The sequence below is a fragment of the Ostrinia furnacalis genome, unplaced genomic scaffold, assembly GCF_004193835.3.
Source record: "Ostrinia furnacalis isolate ACB-3 unplaced genomic scaffold, ASM419383v2 OfSCF1351, whole genome shotgun sequence".
Classification (NCBI taxonomy): Eukaryota; Metazoa; Arthropoda; class Insecta; order Lepidoptera; family Crambidae; genus Ostrinia; species Ostrinia furnacalis.
The window spans coordinates 45,416-63,756 of record NW_021131590.1 but is presented as its reverse complement, the minus strand read 5'-3'; the positions used below and the strand labels follow the sequence as shown (position 1 = coordinate 63,756).

Below are 18,341 nucleotides of genomic sequence, written 5' to 3'. Positions count from 1 at the left end.
ATCACACGTGTATGTGATAGTCCTTTATCATACACATTTCAGCTTTAAGCTCACTAGTTTTGGCTGTGCGTTGATCAGCTAGGTCAATCAGCTACTTACATTTACCTGTCTAACCTCAAACACCTACTTATAAACCATTTGAATATTCATAAGTGTCGTAAGTGACCGTCGGCTCATCGCCAGTATCGACACCTGGTCTCGCCCACGGGGTGCGTGAGGGACCTACCAACAGAACACTGGAATGCTTGGAAAGTTGCACTGATGGTGGTTTAAATGATGGTTAATGGGCCGAAGAATGGAGAGCAATTATCAGGTCATCAGGTGGCTGAGAAAAACTAGACTCAGAAAAATATATAAGATGTCTTTGGTTAAGATGTATAAACATAACTCTACTTCTGCTAAAAAGAAATGAACTTAGTACGAATGTTAGTTATTTTGTTCATCTTTTACCGTTTTAATTAGGTATACGTNGACATGGATTATAAGGGCAAACTACTTACCTATAGCGATCGACTGGATCATTTTGGAACTGGTCAACCTCGAGACGCGTCGCAAAGCTCATGGAATATTCTGCTTATTCAAGATCCTCAATGGGTCGGTTTCTACAGCGACCTTGTCTCGAGTCCAAATTAAAATACCAAAACGTTCCCTTAGAGTCCCCCGAACATTCGAAGTGCCACTATGTACCAGTAACGCGTCCTCTCACAACGCCATGCATAGAATCTGCCGAGACTTTAACAAGCTCACACCCGATATAGAGGAGGTGCCTGACATCTACAGCCTTACCCTAAACAAATTCAAAAAAGCTGTTAATGAATTGTTACTTAAATAATTCCTCTCTCATCTTTATTTCTTAGAGAATTATTGATTTAAATTTCATTATATTTATTAATAACTTGTTTCCATTATTAATTAACATTAAATAATTATTTTTCTTTTTATAATTTATGTATTATGTATAATTATTGTTAACTCGAATAGCATTGTATGTTGTGTGCACTTTTTATTGGAGCTGCAACAAGTTTTACTGTATAGCCTGCTTTAAAAGCTTTGTATGTTATGGTTGTATCCCTGTTTTGTGCACCAAATAAAATAAATAAATAAATAAATAAATAAATTTAGTAACCCTGTGGTACAAATTATCGAACCGGTTGGCTAAATTGGACCGATGCTCTGAACTCGCTAATTTTGTTGATTTGTGCTAAATATACAACAATAATGTTGATTAATACTTATAAGATAGTAAGTTGAATAATTTTTCTTTTATTATATACCATGGACATTAGCAAAAACAAAACAAAACTATGTGTAAAATGGTATTGAAAAAAACTGGTCCAAATTACCGGACTCTCCCTTACTATGGGTACTAGACAATGGATATAAACAAACTTAAATACTTTTTTTTGTAAATACATACATATTATACATAGAGATACCCAGCCTCGTAACAGAAATTAAAATTCATCATTTCAATTTCTACCCAGCCGGGAATCGAACCCGGGGCCTCTCGGAATAGTAGTCCGCTCCGTACCACAACACCAAACGGCCGACCGAAATGGTTTCGCAGTACCTTTTCACAGTGAGAAAATAATTTTGATAATTTCGCCGCTTAATTTTAGATGTTTTCTTAATAAATAAAGAAAATTAAAAACCTTTTACCTGCTGTTTTATTACACGTCTCTTGCGGAATGAAATATTTCATGCAGATATCGATAAAATCGTCCAAACGATCACTCGGCATGTCCTGAATACGTAGTTTTAATTCACCATCTTTGCTTTTCACTGTGAATTTTCGCCAAACTCGCGGTGTTTGTGACATTTTAGCGACAAGTCAACACATGTACTCTCCTTCACAGTTGATGATGAACTGTGAATCGTGGCTGACAAAAATTTTATTTTACAGCAGATTTTATTACATTTTTGTTGTAAAATAGCCTGTATTACAATGAAATAAGACATTCATTTGTTGAGCTTAATGTGCTGTCGTCAGAACTATCAAGGTTTATTAGTCAGCTGGTGTAATATTAAGATTTAATGATAATGGTAATGATAATAGTTTATTTGCATAAGACAATGATGATGTTTTGTAGTTCCTTGTACTACTATTATGTATTATGAAACTATGTATTACATACCTATTTGTTGTCATTGAATAAATAGTGAGTTAGTATATTTTTCGCCTAACTTTTACGGTAGGTACAACATATTCATTTTTATACTATAATTATTCCACTTACGCTATGCCATAAAAGTTGTTTTTTTATACATGTTACGGCTAAAGATAGGTAAAGATCAAATACCAAATTACTGAATCTGACCAAATAAGATTATTTTGATGAATGGTAATATTTAGGAGGTAAATCGTAGAGCTACATACTAAAATAAGAGCTCTGCATAGTTACTGCAAATAAAGAAAATCCAATCAGACGATGGGTCCTCAGTTCTCAAGTGCTCAAAATGTACTTTAATGCTACAAATTGGAAATTAAGACTAAGTTTCTTTGGTAAGGTTTTAATTTTCGCAGAAGTAGCCTCAATGCTACCCTGAGAGTACAGGGTTCATAATAATTTACTAGTACAGAATAAAAACTCCAATAAAGTGAGCTTAAATACGACTAGATCGATAATGGCTTGGCGGTCATAAATTTACAGGAAGGTGGTACATCTTCAAACACGACTCCAGCTTCTTTCCCGAATTCTTCGTATGGAATCTCGAAGACTGTTTCCCATCCATCACGGGCTGCTGCCTTCTGAGAGCCTGCTGACGTCATCCAGGCTCCAGTGAGAGGTATTCCAAGGTTATGGCATATCTGGCGCCTGAAAAATTAAGAGTTGAATCACATGATGTTCAGAATAACGTAATTATGAATCGGATTGTAGAAAGCGTTCATGTGAGACCTTTTGAAGTAATTTCCATACGATTATATTATTTACGACAATCTGGTTTACTTGTAGGGTAAACCGACAGTCATTGGACGCTGCCAGTTATTGGACAAAACAACCCTTGAATTTTCTTAAAATGAATATTCCTTCAAAAAAACGCCCTTTTATCTCCATCAGTCGGAATCTCTCAGTTGTTGAAATAGAAAAGCTATTTTTAATTCAGTGAATAACTGTCCAATAACTTTGTTAAGTGTCAATGACTGGCAGTTTACCCTATATGGTATAGTATCGAAGTTCAATGTTGATTAGAACTGAAAAAAGCTTTCAGTAAAATTTATGAGAGAGAACCAAAATCAGTAATTAATACAATACTCGTGGAAACGCGAGCGCCTGTGTCAAAACACGTGAATGAAATTTTATGAAATTTTTTGTTTCATTTACAAAATTAAATGAACCAAGTATGAAAATTACTAGTTTTTGTGAATTTCTTAAAAAGTGAAGAAATCTAATTGGTGTTTGTAAGCATTACCTGACATTGAAGAACATTTGAGCAATTCCAAGACCTCTATATTTTGGATTTATTACCACTCCTCTGTCATCAAGGAAACTGTCGAGATTCAGATCCTTCATCACGTCGTATTTTGAAAAAAGTATATCTATTATTGCAAACAAAGCTGCCACCTCCTTAGTTTTAGTCTGTAAGAAAAAAAATGTAGAGGATTAGACTCATAAAGATTTTTTCACATGGATTGAGTTAGACTCTGCAGACCACAGACGTCCCTCGTTCAGTCGGCTGGTAGTTTGATCAGGCTATAGTTTTCATTAGGAATTAAACGATACCAAATCGATGTAATTTCATGTTCATACACTGATTAACTCCCGGACAAACTAACGGCGGACAAAAAAAATATAGTCTACGATGAGTCTTAGGGAGCTAATAATATTTCCATTAGAGATGAAACGGATAGTTGTTTGGCCGGATACCGGATACCGGATATCCGGCCAGCTGCTAGGCCGGATAGCCAGATATCCGGCGGCCGGATAGTTGGCCCATTGTCTCGTTGCATGTCGTGACGAGTTTAGCGCCGCACAGGTGCTTCGAACGCGATCAGTGGGTCTATTAGTAGACTAGACTAGTCACACTTTTCGAAAATCGAATCCGTCCGAATAGAATGTCACATTTTGCCACTTGTCTAGGGGGCAGATCAATTCGGGCGATTTCGGTTGCCATCGTGAGTGTGTGATTAAATAGCGAAAATTAAATTAGTTTACTTGCTGCATAATCTGACTGAACTTCTGCATCATGTCATCAGACCATCATCATCAGTGAAAAAAAATCGCCTATTTTATGTAGTTATTCATCATTAGAGTGAATAGCCCAGAAAAAGAAAATATTAGTTTTTTGACAGGCCTTAATATGGCTTTTTGTAACTTTTTGGACTTTAAATAAACGCCGTCATTATTAATAAGCCATTTTATTGATATTTCCCTCAAAGATTAATGTATTTCATATGATTAATAGGAAATTGTCGTAGTTTTTTAATATCCGGTATCCGGCCGGATAGTGAGTTACTATCCGGTATCCGGCCGAATAGTAAATTTAGGCCGGATATCCGGCCTACCGGATAGTTACCGGATATCCGTTTCATCTCTAATTTCCATGCATTTGCGTATATACTTTGAGAAACATATTTTTATATTATGTAAGTAACATTTCTAAAAACACACAATATCTTATCTGTTTTATCAGCATTAATACTATTCAATGTCCACGGAAAATCCTCTGTCATTTCGTAGAGATAATTTTGTAAAAAGTTTACAATCACAATAGAATCTTCAATCCTTCAGACAACAATTAGTATAATGCAATGGATAAAATATTATAGTAAATCTACGCTGTTAGGATTGTTAGGTATGTCATGGAGATAATTTATGATTGTAATTATAATCTTCAGACCTTGAGATAAGAGGCATAATGCAATGAAAAAAATATTGTTTTTTTTTAATCTTATTAAAAAAACCTTTTTATCCGTGAAATTCATATCTTCTTCAGGGTCGTCCTTCTTAACGACTATTGTCATAGACGCTCCAATAATTTCTCCAACAACTTCAGGATCTTCATCTAAACAACATATAATTATTATTAACTTGTGTGGACTCTTAGCAATGTCAGTAGACACATCTGTGACGAATACTTCTCTTGATTCCGCCAGAGCTTCTTCACTTTTATGTATACCTGTAATTGGAATAACGATTTTAAGTCGTGCTGTAAAAACGTGATGTAGAGAAGCATTAAAAAGCTAGGCTATAAAGTAGTAATATACACACGGCCACACTGTTAGCTATCCATTTTAGTTTTTGCTCTCGCTCTCATCAAATGGTGATTCTTTGCGATAGAACGAGATGACATGACCGGCAATGGGTAGTTAACACTGTGCCGATAGCACAATAAGACTATTTTGATGGACTGATGGAGAGAAAAATCATAACATACCATAACGTCACTCACTATGTAGTTTTTTTATTTGGAGCCATTTTCTTAATACCTAGATACCTAATTAATCTCGATATTTAAATAGCTCCAAGGAACTTCCTAAGGAAGAATCTGTTAGCAGACAATTTAATGTTTTACGTTTTAGGGTATAAGTTATTAGCAAAACGATATCTTAGTTAATATGTTTTTTACTGTCCCGCGTGCGTATTACACGCATTACAATAAATACTTGTATGAAAAGGACACGTCTTGCAGGTGTCACGTATACGGGGCAATCCCGCACCCGTGATGAAATTCGCGCAGTATTATAAACACCCTCAATGTAATTAGTTTAACATAATTAATTGGTGTAACATTAAAAAAGATTATTACTATCTACTATAGGACAGCTAAACTTAAAAAAAAAAGAGGTTAAGAGGAAAACTTCATTGCTTAAAATAAATCATTGCGAAACAATTATTTGTAGTGACTAATCTTACCGGTTGTAATTATTATGTAATATCCAGCTCGCAAGTCACGTTTTGTGTCAACAATTTAACTATAAGTTAATGAGCACGACATACGAGTATTTTCATTCATTGACATAAAAAAATATTGAAAGTGTTATAATTAAGCTTTCATTGTTTCTTTGGAGTCTTAAGTATTTTTTCATCACTATTTCACCTTGCCTCCTCAATTTCATAAATAGGTTCATGTATAATTATATACGAGGGCATTTTATATTAATTTCGCTTCACATTAGATGTTTGTTAATAATGAAAAAAATACCTGCTGCTTTGTGGGATGTCTCTTCCGTAACGAAATATTTCAAAAAGATATCGTTAAGATCGTCCAAACGATCACTCGGCATGTCCTGAATACGTAGTTTTAATTCACCATCTTTACTTTTTACTGTGAATTTTCGCCAAACTCGCGGTGTTTGTGACATTTTAGCGACAAGTCAACACATTCACTCCCGTTCACTGTTGATTGTGAACTGTGTGTCACGGTCACGGCCGCTGGCAGTTTTATTGATTGCGCACGATTCAAGGTGTAGACCAGAGCACATTAGATTATACATTTTTGTTACAAAATAGCCTGTATTACAACGAGATAAGACCCACTATGTTAAGCTTGAAGTGCTGTCGTCCGTACTATCTAGGTCCGTACTATCAGTCAGCTGATCAAGCCCTTTTCCTGTTTAGCGCAGCTGTGCAAAAACTAATTAAGAAATTAACTTCGGATGGAATTAGGTAGATAATATTTCGTTTTATGATAAGATTGCTTATTAATGATTGCGACTTCAAATGTTGTGTAAGTACTTACATGCAGTGGAGACTAAATGACCTAATGATGAAAATGAATTAATCGTTAATAATCAAAATAGGTGAACCGTCGATCTGGTGAAGGTCGCGGGAAGTGCCTGGATGCGGGCAGTGCAGGACCGGTCGCTGTCGAAATCCTTGGGGGAGGCCTTTGTCCAGTAGTGGACGTCATTTGGCTGAAATGAACAAACGAAACAACCAAAATAGGTAACTGTTTTATAGTTGAGTGTACTATTAATGAAACTATACTTAATACTCAATAGCTTATAGCTTCCATAATGTTTACAAAGGTGTTATTGGTAAGGTAAGATACAATTATGGACCCTGTCGGGCACTGCATTTATGGGCTAAGTTATCGTTATCATTTCACTGCAAAATAATCTTTAAAAAAAATGTACGAGAATCCTACAAAATTTTCGAGCTTAAATAACAAAAGGCGTGAAAACGGCGTTGGTCACGGAGACGTCAGAAATATTGCTTTTCAAAATGTTCCGATTCTGCAATACCAATACAGTAGACAGCGTGTCAGACAATTTTGTTGTATAATCGCACCTATTTCAATGTAATAAGATGCTTTGATGTGCTGTTGTTTGTTCCTAAGAAGGCCTTGCTGTGTAAGGGCTGTTATGAATGCCAAAAAGTATTTTTCGAGAACAAAGGGAACGTTGTTCAATACACTAAGGTCGAATAAAGATCATAAATATTTCGTAAAGCCTTACAGAAGCGTCTTCAATATTTTGCATGCGCATCAATACCTATTTGAAGACATATAAATATCGTTAAATCGTTGCGGTTTTGCAAATTGTGTAAGAAAGCTTTAGAAAAGGAGGTGTCTTAGAATAGAGGCTCTTTTGATAGAGAATGCTATGCAAAGGCGTATTCCCGAAATTAGCACGTTACAATAATTTTGGCAAATTTTGGGGCACACTGTATGTAATCTACTAAAAAAATATTGATGGGAACTATTATTGCATCAATGCTGTTCACTATATACCTAAACAATGACATAAACCGTTCTAAGTATTTGTTTTGGGGAATTCCCTAACGCACAAAATCTCTCAGGTGTTTAACCTTGATGGAATTTTTAGAGCTGACTCAGTCGCAGTTAAATTTTTCCTACAGATGGACAACAACAAGTCAATTTGCCGTAGAAAGAATATTTTGTGCTATATTTTTTATAATACCTAAACACACTAGGTGTCCATTACCTATGTATGGATTAAACAAAAAGGATCAATGATTCTACTGCTCAAATGCAACAACTTTCTTACGGATAAAATATCCAAATTCTCAAAAAAAAAAAACGTCTATATACTAATTGGCTTGTGATAATAATTTCTATGAAAAAGTTTTTTTTTGAGATTTGAAAAACCTTCTTCAGGAGAAAATTGTTGCATTTCAGCAGTAGAATTAATTCTTTTTGTTTGATAGGTACTTAAACGGGCACCCTGTACACAAAGTTTTTATAATATTGATTCCCTTTGAAGTCTAAGTTACTGTGTGCTTTTATTTTAATGAAGTCTACCGACGTCCTGCTAATTAAAAGTGTTCTTTAGGAACCGAAAACAATAGCTCTTTTGTTCTTCCATTCAATCCGAGCCACTTATCGTTGTTTTTGGAGCATGCCTTGTTGCAGGTTTATACCTATCCTTATTTTATTTCAAAGGAATCAATAATAAATTAAATATTTTTAAAATGCACATTTTATTTATTCAGTGAGCTAAGAAGTGAAATCTTTTCATGGAATCTAATAGTGTGCATTTTAGATATTTTTATGCACTAATGACCTAAATGTAGAAAATAGCTATTTTATGTTTTTTTTTGTTTCGTGTTACACTTTTTCCGGATCGTTTTTTATGTTGAGTACATTTAGAAATAAAAATTGGCCAAGTGCGTGTCGTGCCACGCGCAGTGTAGGATTCCGTAGTTTACCCGCGTCGTTACCACAATACAATATTTCAGAAGCAAGCAATTACGTGGGGAAAGTGGGGATGAATTTTTTTTTCGTTTTCTACCCTATCGTGTGGGGTATCGTTGGATAGGTCTTTTAAAAATTGGCCTCAATGTAACCTTGTTGGTGTTCAAATAAATAAATAAATAAATAAAATCGTTGGATAGGTTTAGGGGTTTCTAAAACTATTTTTCCATTTAGGAATCTGTTTGCAAATTATTAATGTTTAAAGTGCAAATTTTTGTTCGAATAGGGCGCCCCCCCCCCCCTTCTAAAAACGAACCTGTTGGCATGAAAAATCTGGAAAAATTCCTAATAATACTGCTTTTCATGAACTTTCAAGGAAAAGTATAACGGTTAAGATACATCAGTTAGTTTAAGAGTAATAGTCATTTAACTCATGTATTATACAATTTCATAACTAGTAAAAATTCTTAGAAGAAAAGTACAGAATAAAAGCTCTAGTAAAGTGAGCCCTCAGACTGTAAGCCCCCCGTATGAAGAAAAATTGCAGTAGCGGGAAAGAGTTAATCTAAATATTATATGTATATGTTACGGCTAAAGATATGTGTGAACATAGGTAAACTTAAGATTAGCCGGCTAAACTTAAGTTTATCTGCGAGAAGCAGCTAAAGTTCGATAATATGTTAGTTTGCGTCGTGATATTCCATCTTTAGCCGGCTAATGTGCACATTAGCCAAAACGTAAAGGCTAAAAATGTAGGTATTCGATGGGCGCGCCAGGCCGGCGGAGGGCTTGAGAAGGCGGTAGGGATACAACGAATAGCTCCATATTATTTAACAATTGTGACTAGATATTGTTTTAAGTAATTAACACTGAAGATGTTTTATTTTGTTTTATTTTGTAATTTTAAATACCTACTTACAGAAGATTCTGTAATGACCAAATGGTTCCTTATTATTTTATTTTAATGATAAGGTATGTACCTAGATATTGTTTTAAGTAATTAATATTTTGTTATTGTAATAATTGTAATTTTGAATACCTACATAGGTACATAAAAGTATGTGTAATGAAAGTGATTATTTTTTAATAAAGTTTTCGTGTCAAAATAGTCCTTCTACATTTTTAGCCAAGGGCCTGCGGTTACACTTAAGTTTAGCCGGCTAAAGATAGAAGAAACTAACATTAACACCTCGTCAAAGATAAACTTAAGTTTAGCCGGCTAATCTTAAGTTTATGTTCACACCTATCTTTAGCCGCAACATATATAACTCAAAGGTGACTGATTGACTGACTAACATAGTGATCTATCAAGGCACAGCCCAAACCACTGGACGGATCGGGCTGAAATTTGACATGCAGGTAGATGTTATGATGACGTAGGCATCCGCTAAGCAGGGTTTTACGAAACTCTCTCCCTAAGGGGGTAAAACGGGATCCACGCGTACGAAGTCGCGGCGCGGGCGGCCGCTAGTCAATGGATAAAAACATACCGATTAGCTCCAATCGGTATGTTTTTAAAAAGTAAGTAAGAGTTAGTTTCAATCAAAAGATAATGTGCATATTCAGATTCAATGTATTAAATATACTTGATATACTTGACTAAAGCTTAAATACGACTAGATCGATAATGGCTTGGCGGTCATAAATTTACAGGAAGGTGGTACATCTTCAAACACGACTCCAGCTTCTTTTCCGAATTCTTCGTATGTAACCTCGAAGACTGTTTCCCATCCATCACGGGCTGCTGCCTTCTGAGAGCCTGCTGACGTCATCCAGGCTCCAGTAAGAGGTACTCCAAGGTCATGGCATATCTGGCGCCTGAAATATTAAGAGTTGAATCACATGATGTTCAGAATAACGTAATTATGAATCGGATTATAGAAGGCATGCATGTGAGACCTTTTGAAGAAATTTCCATACGATTATATTATTTACGATAATATAGTTTACTTGTAAGTATAGTATGGTATAGTATCGAAGTGCAATGTTGATTAGAACTGAAAAAAGCTTTCAGTAAAGTTTATGAGAGAGAACCAAAATCAGTAATTAATACAATACTCGTAGAAACGCGAGCGCCTGTGTCAAAACACGTGAATGAGTTTTTATGATTTTTTTGTTTCATTTACAAAATTAAATGAACCTAGTTTGAAAATTACTAGTTTATGAACCTAGTTTTTGTAAATTTCTTAAAAAGTGAAGAAATCTAATTGGTGTTTGTAAGCATTACCTGACATTGAAGAACATTTGAGCAATTCCAAGACCTCTATATTTTGGATTTATTACAACTCCTCTGTCATCAAGGAAACTGTCGAGATTCAGATCCTTCATAACGTCGTATTTTGAAAAAAGTTTATCCATTATTGCAAACATAGCTGCCACCTCCTTAGTTTTTGTCTGTAAGAAAAAAAAATTTGAGGATTCGACTCATACATTTTTTTTCATATGGGTTCAGTTAGCTTCCGCAGACTGCAGACTTTTACTCGGCTGATAGTTTGATCGGGTTCTAATTTGTATGAAGAATTGAACCATACCTAATTGGTGTAAAAAAATATAGTCCACGAGGAGTCTTGAAATCCTTACAACTTTTCTAATATTTTCATGCAGTTTTTGTATACTTTAAGAATTAATTTTGTTAATTATGTAAGTAACATTTCTAAAAACACACATTTTATCTGTTTTATCAGCATTATCACTATTCATTTTCTACGAAAAATCCTCTGTCGTTTCGTAGAGATAAAGTTGTAATTTACTAAAATCATAATTAGAATCTTCAATCCTTCAGACAACAGTGACAACAGATAATACAATGGATAAAATAGTAAATCTACGTTGTTAAGATTGTTAGGTATTTTATGAAGATAATTTGTGATTGTAATTGTAATCTTCAATCCTTGAGATAATGCAATGAAAAAAATAGTATTTTAAGATTAAAAAGGTTATAACCGTGAAATTCATATCTTCTTCAGGGTCGTCTTTCTTAGCGACTGTTGTCATAGACGCTCCAATAATTTCTCCAACAACTTCAGGATCTTCGTCTAAACAACATATTACTAAGTTGTGTGGACTCTTAGCAATGTCAGTGGACATTTCTGTGACGAATTCTCTTGATTCCGCCAAAGCTTCTTCACTTTTATATATACCTGTAATGAGGATCATTTCGATTTTTAGCTGTGAATGCAGATTTATAGGGCTAAGAAATCCTTAATACACAGTGCAAAAATTTTTGTTCTACGACAAAAATTGACGAAGTTATGGCCAAAGTACTAAAAAAGTTCACTGACCGCCCGGCGCGGGGACGATGACGTCATTATATCCANTGTATGGTGTATCTTATAAGAATGGGTATACAAGATGTTTAATGTTTAAAACACAACACTACTGTAGAATAAATAATAATATGTAAAACGTTAAGCCTCATTTTGTGGGTTTATTTATGATTGTTTTGTTTTAACTGTGAAGTTTTGATATCAAAATAATGTAATGAACACCATAGCTCCATATACAATGCACAGACAATGGAGCGGACCTTCTCCACCTTTCTACTCTGTGTCCTCGTCGCCGCCTACGCGGAGGATCTTATTAAGTCATTACCGGGTCGTTTTCACCCGGTGGAAAGTCTGTCCTGGCAGATAGAAGAAGCCTCAATCGAATTACGATACTTTGTTGAAGTACCAGTTTTTGAAATTGAGGATCGTCTTGCAAAAACGGACGTTTCATATGGACACAGGGTGTCTTAATCGTTATGTGTAATTTTCTGTTTTCATTTTTAACTTATTCAACCAGCTGCAGTTACGATTCTAAGAGCACTAGATCGTCATATACATTAACGTAATTCATACTTAATTAATCATAGCTTCGGCTGAATTTCACCATCGTACTTTAACTTTGAAAATGGTCAAAAATATTTCAAACTCCTTACAAAAAGCACCGCTTATTGTTTTGCGGTTAAGATAAGGTGTGGTGCAAGCAACTCAGCCTTAATGTAATGGTAACATAGAGATCGTATATTTATTTATATAGTATTATTTTTAAAATACTGTGTACTGATTTATAGTTATAAGTAGGTATAACGAAATACTACCTTCTTACTAAATATTTAGTAATACTTTATCACACGTGTATGTGATAGTGTACTATCGTGAAAATCATTTCGTAGCCGACGCTTCCGTGATATTCCTTTATCATACACATTTAAGCTTTAAGCTCACTAGTTTTGGCTGTGCGTTGATCAGCTAGGTCAATCAGCTACTTATATTACCTGTCTAACCTCAACCACCTACTTATAAACCATCTGAATATTCATAAGTGTCGTAAGTGACCGTCGGCTCATCGCCAGTATCGACACCTGGTCTCGCCCACGGGGTGCGTGAGGGACCTACCAACAGAACGCTGGAATGCTTGGAAAGTTGCACCGATGGCAGTAATTAAATGATGGTTAATGGGCAGAAATGGAGAGCAATTGTTGTGAAAGGTTATCAGGTGGCTGATAAACTAGACTGAGAAAAATTAGGTGGCTGAGAAAAACTAGACTCAGAAAAATAGATAAGATGTCTTTGGTTAAGATGTATAAACTTAACTCTACTTCTGCTAAGAAGAAACGAACTTAGTACAAATGTTAGTTATGTTTGTTTATCTTTTACCGTTTTAATTAGGTATACGAGTACTTAGCTAAGCTACTCGTATTATCCAGTTCGCTTTCGCCATTGTATTCCCGAAAACCTATCTTCCAAATTATCCAAACGTTTCTTCCGAAAATTACCTTTTCTTTCTAGTTTGTTCGTTATGTTCGTTATGTGTGGACTTACGTTGTGATATCTCTTTTCTGTCTAGCTTGACAAACATTCATTTACGTGTAAAAACTCTGCTGAAATACTTTTAACAACTTGATGTGAATTTTAAGCAGATATTGCTTTACGCATTACGCCTCCTTGTCAGATCCGCGCAATTGCAAAAATGTACAAAGTATCATCACCGAAAACAATTTCTCCAACACCCACACTTAACTGAAGCCCCATGCCCAGCTGTCTTCAGCCGAAGGGACTTCTTAATTAATAACTCTTGCACAATGCACTTTCGGTCGTTTCATGGAAATTAAATTTCGCGCCTAATTATCGCTTTTGTCCGTCATATTTTTTCGACACCACTATACGTGTCAACGCCATAATTCACCGGTGTAATGACATGGCGGCGCGCGCACATTATTCTTGGGCGAAGATGCGCATGAGTGCACTGTTTTGGGGCGTGGAGTGGGGTGCGAGCGGCGAGCGGTGCTCATTGACGATTTGTCTTCTTCTTTTTGTGACACTCTTGACAAGTGTTGGTGGTCGTCAGGAGTGTGAATTTGTGTGGGCGGGTGTTCCTCGCCGTCTTTCCCGATTTGTCAGATATATCTTAATCGTAATGGGTGACTGGTCCTAACGAGATGATGTTCCACCAGATCGACAAACACGATTGTTGTTGCAGGAACATCTTTTGTCTTCTGTCTTAAGATATGAAACTTAAAAGGATTTTGGACTATGAACCTTCAGAAAATAAAACTAAGGTTGGTTCCTAGAGTCAACTTCACAATTGGTCAAAGAAAAATCAATGACAAATCGTTTTATTATCTTCTCTATCCTCTAATTACGTTATTAATATGTTTTCATCATGTCAATGGCCAACATTTTTCGAATCCACTCGTATTCCACGAAGCTTTCTGTTCTAGAGGTCTTTTTAAATAATAAAACCAAATTATTCTGGACGTTATAGTCAAAGTGTACTACCAAATCAAACACTTAACCGAATATTGCATCCCCCTGAGGGCTATAATTTGCCTCTATTCACAGATCCCATTTCATGTTCGTTAGTACAGCTTTGGCTGTACGTGTCCTGTATTTCCTCAATACGTCTCGAAACCTCGCTCTTTCGACCGATATGACTGATTGGTAGGATAGTCAAATCGGATCAGATTTATTTTCGCACAATCAATAATAAAACCTGCATGTAAGGTTAATGGTCTACCTACACCATCTAAACTAGAGAGATGTACAATGAATATTTACGTTATTGGGCTCATCCTATCTGAGAATTAAAACTAGAACCACCACGTCAAGAGAATCCAACCCTCAAACTATTAGACCATGTATTTCCAATTTTCTTTATAATTTGAAATATGTATGTATCTAGCGAAAAATACTGACGCCAGTAGCACACTTATACTACGAAAACTTGTCAGCAAAACCAATTAACACTGATATGTCCTGTTCAGATATTCACATGAGCAACTTCATAAAATGAATGCAGAGATGTGAATTGATAAGGTTTCGGTGCCCTAAATGCTAGCTATAGCTGTTATAGGGTAAGGCGGTTATCACATTGCGCCGCGCTCCGCCGCGGAGCGCGTGATTTCATATTAAAAATCCCGTGCATATACGCGTTGTCAGTGTGTTGTGCCGCGCGTGTTTTCTATACAAACTGAGGTACTTGCATACAATGATTAAATCTGTCGCCCCGTGTACCGCGGCGGAACGCGGCGCAGTGTGATAACCGCCTTACTATCACGTCCCCGCTGCCTCTTCTCAATGACACCGTCGCATAACATCGCAACCGTTCATTAAGTCGCGCGTTTCGGATAATTACGTACTGATAACGCAAGCAAATTGTCCGAGAATTATCCGCTGCTGATGAATATCGCGGCCCACAAAACGGCTTGTATCGGCGATTGTCACTGTGATGTTAATTGTGAGGAAAGTGCTGCTCGTTACTGACTAATTGATGCGCTGATTGGCCTTTGACATGGCGAAGCTACGGTGCTGTTGAGGTGATAAACCAATAATACCAACCAACTCCGCTTAAAATCATGTATTATATGTAGGCTGTAGGACGTTTATAGATTATAGGTACTTCGCAGAGCCTGGTATAGAGCTTTATAAGCTTTCTGTCTTCATAAACGTGTCATGTCACCCTATGGCTGACATCACTGTCTACGTCGAAGTATAGCCCTTTTGATACATCTCTTATTTTGTGCACAGCCAATAAGGAATAGAATTATCTGCAAGTGACGATAGTGTTCCTTAATCTTGAGGCATCTTCAAGGTACTAGCGTATAGAAAAATGCGCTCATCATAGATTTCTTAAGCACCCTTCAGGCGAGATGAGAGCCAACCCATTAAAAAGACCTTATTAAAAATAATGTTCCGGAGAGGTTTTACACTCGAATTGGATTCTTATGATAGTATCTTCCAAAATGAATTACGAAGAAAAGTTTCATCCAAACCCAAGCCAAAATTAAAGCAGGCTTCAGCTCAATTCCAATGATACTTTGACTGATGATATCAAGGTCGAAATAATTACACCCAGTATCGATGATTCCTCGGAAATCCAATTACAAAGACGCGTTAAAATCAGGCCGACAGGCACAAAACGTCCCGCCATGCCAAGAGAAACTTAACCTTATCATTTGAATAGAAAGTCCAAATTTGAAAGCACCCAGAAAAATTTGGCTGCTGCTTTTGAAAATACGTGGTTTTAACTCCTTCTTGCCCTCTGTTTACTTAAAAGAAACCAATGTTAATTTTGCGGGGCAGTTTAATTTTATATGACAACAGGACTGTCGTACATCTCTTCCCCTCAATTCGGAGAATGAACGTGTGGGAGTGAGACAGATGAGATCTCGATACAGAACTGACAATGTAAAATTTTACGATATAATCGCTCATCGGTCGCGGTCTCGCGTAAAGTGGAATGATGCAAATGCTGGGTTGTGCGAGTAATGAATATTGCAGTATAATTTGGCTGATGGTAATTTTTACACTTCGACACCTGTCTGCCTAGAGCGAATTTCTCGCTAACTTTTCGGGCTGCGAAGATTTCAATCTTACAAAAAGTGTTTGCTTAACACCAGACTCCGAAATCACGTACTTAACACAAGCGACCGATTTATATCAAGTGGTTCTTGAAATTAGGGGTGCATCATTTACTCCCAGATATTATTTAAAAGCATTAACGGCCTTCATCTCTGAGACTCCAGCAGCTTAATTCAGAGAAGCTGAATCAATAATTGAATTGAATTGAATTGCTGAATCAATAATTGAATTGTAATAAATGTATCTTTCTTTCTTTCTTTCTTTCTAATTGTATGTCACCAAATACTGTTGGATTTTCTATTGTCGAAACCAGACAATTACAATACAATGCTACGCTTAATACACAAGAAATAAACACTCTGTGCGATTAAATGTGAATATCATTATTCGTTTTCAAGAAAATTATCCACTCAAAGTCCAAGTTGCGTCTCACACGTATTACGTGCAAGCACAATGTCGCCGGCAACAAACAACTAGCGACAGGCGACACGGCGGCCATTGTCGCGCGACACAATGCGTGATGAACGCGTCATACGCACCGTCAGCAGATTCGAATAAATATCATCGAGCGATCCTGTACCTCTACTAGAGTTATAGTCTATATTCGTGATAGATTTAATTTCGCGATCGCTTCGGTACGTTCTTAAGTTACGCATGAGAGTGTGCGGCATACTAATTCGACAATGTATGTGCTTGTGGACATAAGCAATCAATTCTTCCCCACAAAAGGGTTCAAACTTAACCATAAACTATCCCTTTAAATACTGCCTAATAACGCAAACTACTATGTTTAAGAGTTTCAGACCAAGACTTCCAATTAATTTGCAATTTATATGTACCTATGTAAATTAGATTTTTAATTGTTTAGAAATCAAAGTCAAACGCATTTCTAAATACTGTTTAAATTTTGCTTTACATATTCTGAGAGGCGAATACTATTTTGACAGCTTATACAAGTATGACAGTTGGTTAATTAGTGGTGTCTTAACTATTCAAATGAACCTTAATACTTCAAATGTGAAATTACTGACTCGCGTTAAAAATATACGGGCATATTAAGCTTCTTAGTGAGTGAAGTAGCAGAAGTAAACGAGTCTGTTATGAAACCGTGTTTTAATCTGATCCAACCAACACACCAGTTTCTTAGTCTCAAATTAAATAGATCTTGTAAGTAAAAGTGGTAAATAAGCCAATTTGAAATCGTGTGTTTTCTTGGACCCAATAAATTAATTTATTACTTCTCATGTTGTACAGAAATCTTATGTTTAATAATAAAAATGCGTTGAAATAGATCCGGTTTGGGCGCGGTAGTAAAATGAATGCAGTTACATGGATTTTGTACTAAATTAAATAAGAAATGTCTGGTGATGTCAATGTTAGCCAATGTCCTGCTAAAGGAGATTCTCCTTTAGCAGGACATTAGATACTTACATTAAGTATACATCTGAATTTAAGAATAAGCTTGTTGTTAGTCCATGAATTTAAATTCAACCAATACATTTATCACACAAAAGTCAGAAACGGAACTCTATACGGGACTATTCCCACCTCTCGTTCCCACCGCTGCAACTCTTGTGTAGGCAGGATCTACAGCTTGACCGCCAATAAAAACCCAACCAGTGAAGAAACTATACTAAACTTTCGTAGTCCGTCTGATTGTCTTCGGCCTTTTTCTGTACCTACATATCTCCTAAACTTAATGCTGTAATGTATTTCTATTGCCACTATTTCAACAATTTATCAAAATTTCAGTATGAAGATGGCTTGGAACCCTTTTTGCCGTCCGATATCGCGCTTGTCCGGTTTTACTTAACTGCCCGACGCAGAGTAAAGTTTTTATTAAACCTAAGTGACTAATGCCCAACTTGACATTGCTGACCCTACACGTGTGAAGCGAAT

General features: G+C 36.1%; 2 protein-coding genes across 3 annotated transcripts; both read right to left on the bottom strand.

Moving 5' to 3' along the window:
• Positions 1-2,495: 2,495 nt before the first annotated feature.
• LOC114352414 (uncharacterized) lies at positions 2,496-6,626 on the bottom strand. 2 transcript variants are annotated; one of them, XM_028304011.1, is made up of 4 exons: positions 6,145-6,626; positions 4,904-5,004; positions 3,412-3,578; positions 2,496-2,816 (listed from the first exon to the last, which is right to left on the bottom strand). In XM_028304011.1, exons 1-4 carry the CDS (start codon positions 6,302-6,304, stop codon positions 2,615-2,617), a joined length of 630 nt encoding a protein of 209 aa, XP_028159812.1. In that variant the 5' UTR covers positions 6,305-6,626; the 3' UTR covers positions 2,496-2,614. The 2 variants fall into 2 exon arrangements, with proteins under 2 accessions (XP_028159812.1, XP_028159811.1); XM_028304010.1 differs by having other exon boundaries at positions 4,904-5,118; positions 6,145-6,611.
• Positions 6,627-10,153: 3,527 nt separating this feature from the next.
• Positions 10,154-11,754, bottom strand: LOC114352408 (uncharacterized). The gene is made up of 3 exons (XM_028304004.1): positions 11,542-11,754; positions 10,826-10,992; positions 10,154-10,416 (listed from the first exon to the last, which is right to left on the bottom strand). The coding sequence occupies exons 1-3, from the start codon at positions 11,752-11,754 to the stop codon at positions 10,215-10,217; spliced, it is 582 nt and encodes a 193-aa protein (XP_028159805.1). The 3' UTR covers positions 10,154-10,214.
• Positions 11,755-18,341: the final 6,587 nt, after the last annotated feature.

Coding starts and splice junctions, on each gene's coding strand:
- LOC114352414 (XM_028304010.1), bottom strand. CDS start 6,304: ATGTCACAAACACCGCGAGTTTGGCGAAAATTCACAGTAAAAAGTAAA. Junction 5,119..6,144: donor GACATCCCACAAAGCAGCAG/GTATTTTTTTCA, acceptor TTCCAATTACAG/GTATACATAAAAGTGAAGAA. Junction 3,579..4,903: donor TGAATTTCACGGATAAAAAG/GTTTTTTTAATA, acceptor TTTTTCTTACAG/ACTAAAACTAAGGAGGTGGC.
- LOC114352408 (XM_028304004.1), bottom strand. CDS start 11,754: ATGATCCTCATTACAGGTATATATAAAAGTGAAGAAGCTTTGGCGGAA. Junction 10,993..11,541: donor AAGAAGATATGAATTTCACG/GTTATAACCTTT, acceptor TTTTTCTTACAG/ACAAAAACTAAGGAGGTGGC. Junction 10,417..10,825: donor CAAATGTTCTTCAATGTCAG/GTAATGCTTACA, acceptor TTAATATTTCAG/GCGCCAGATATGCCATGACC.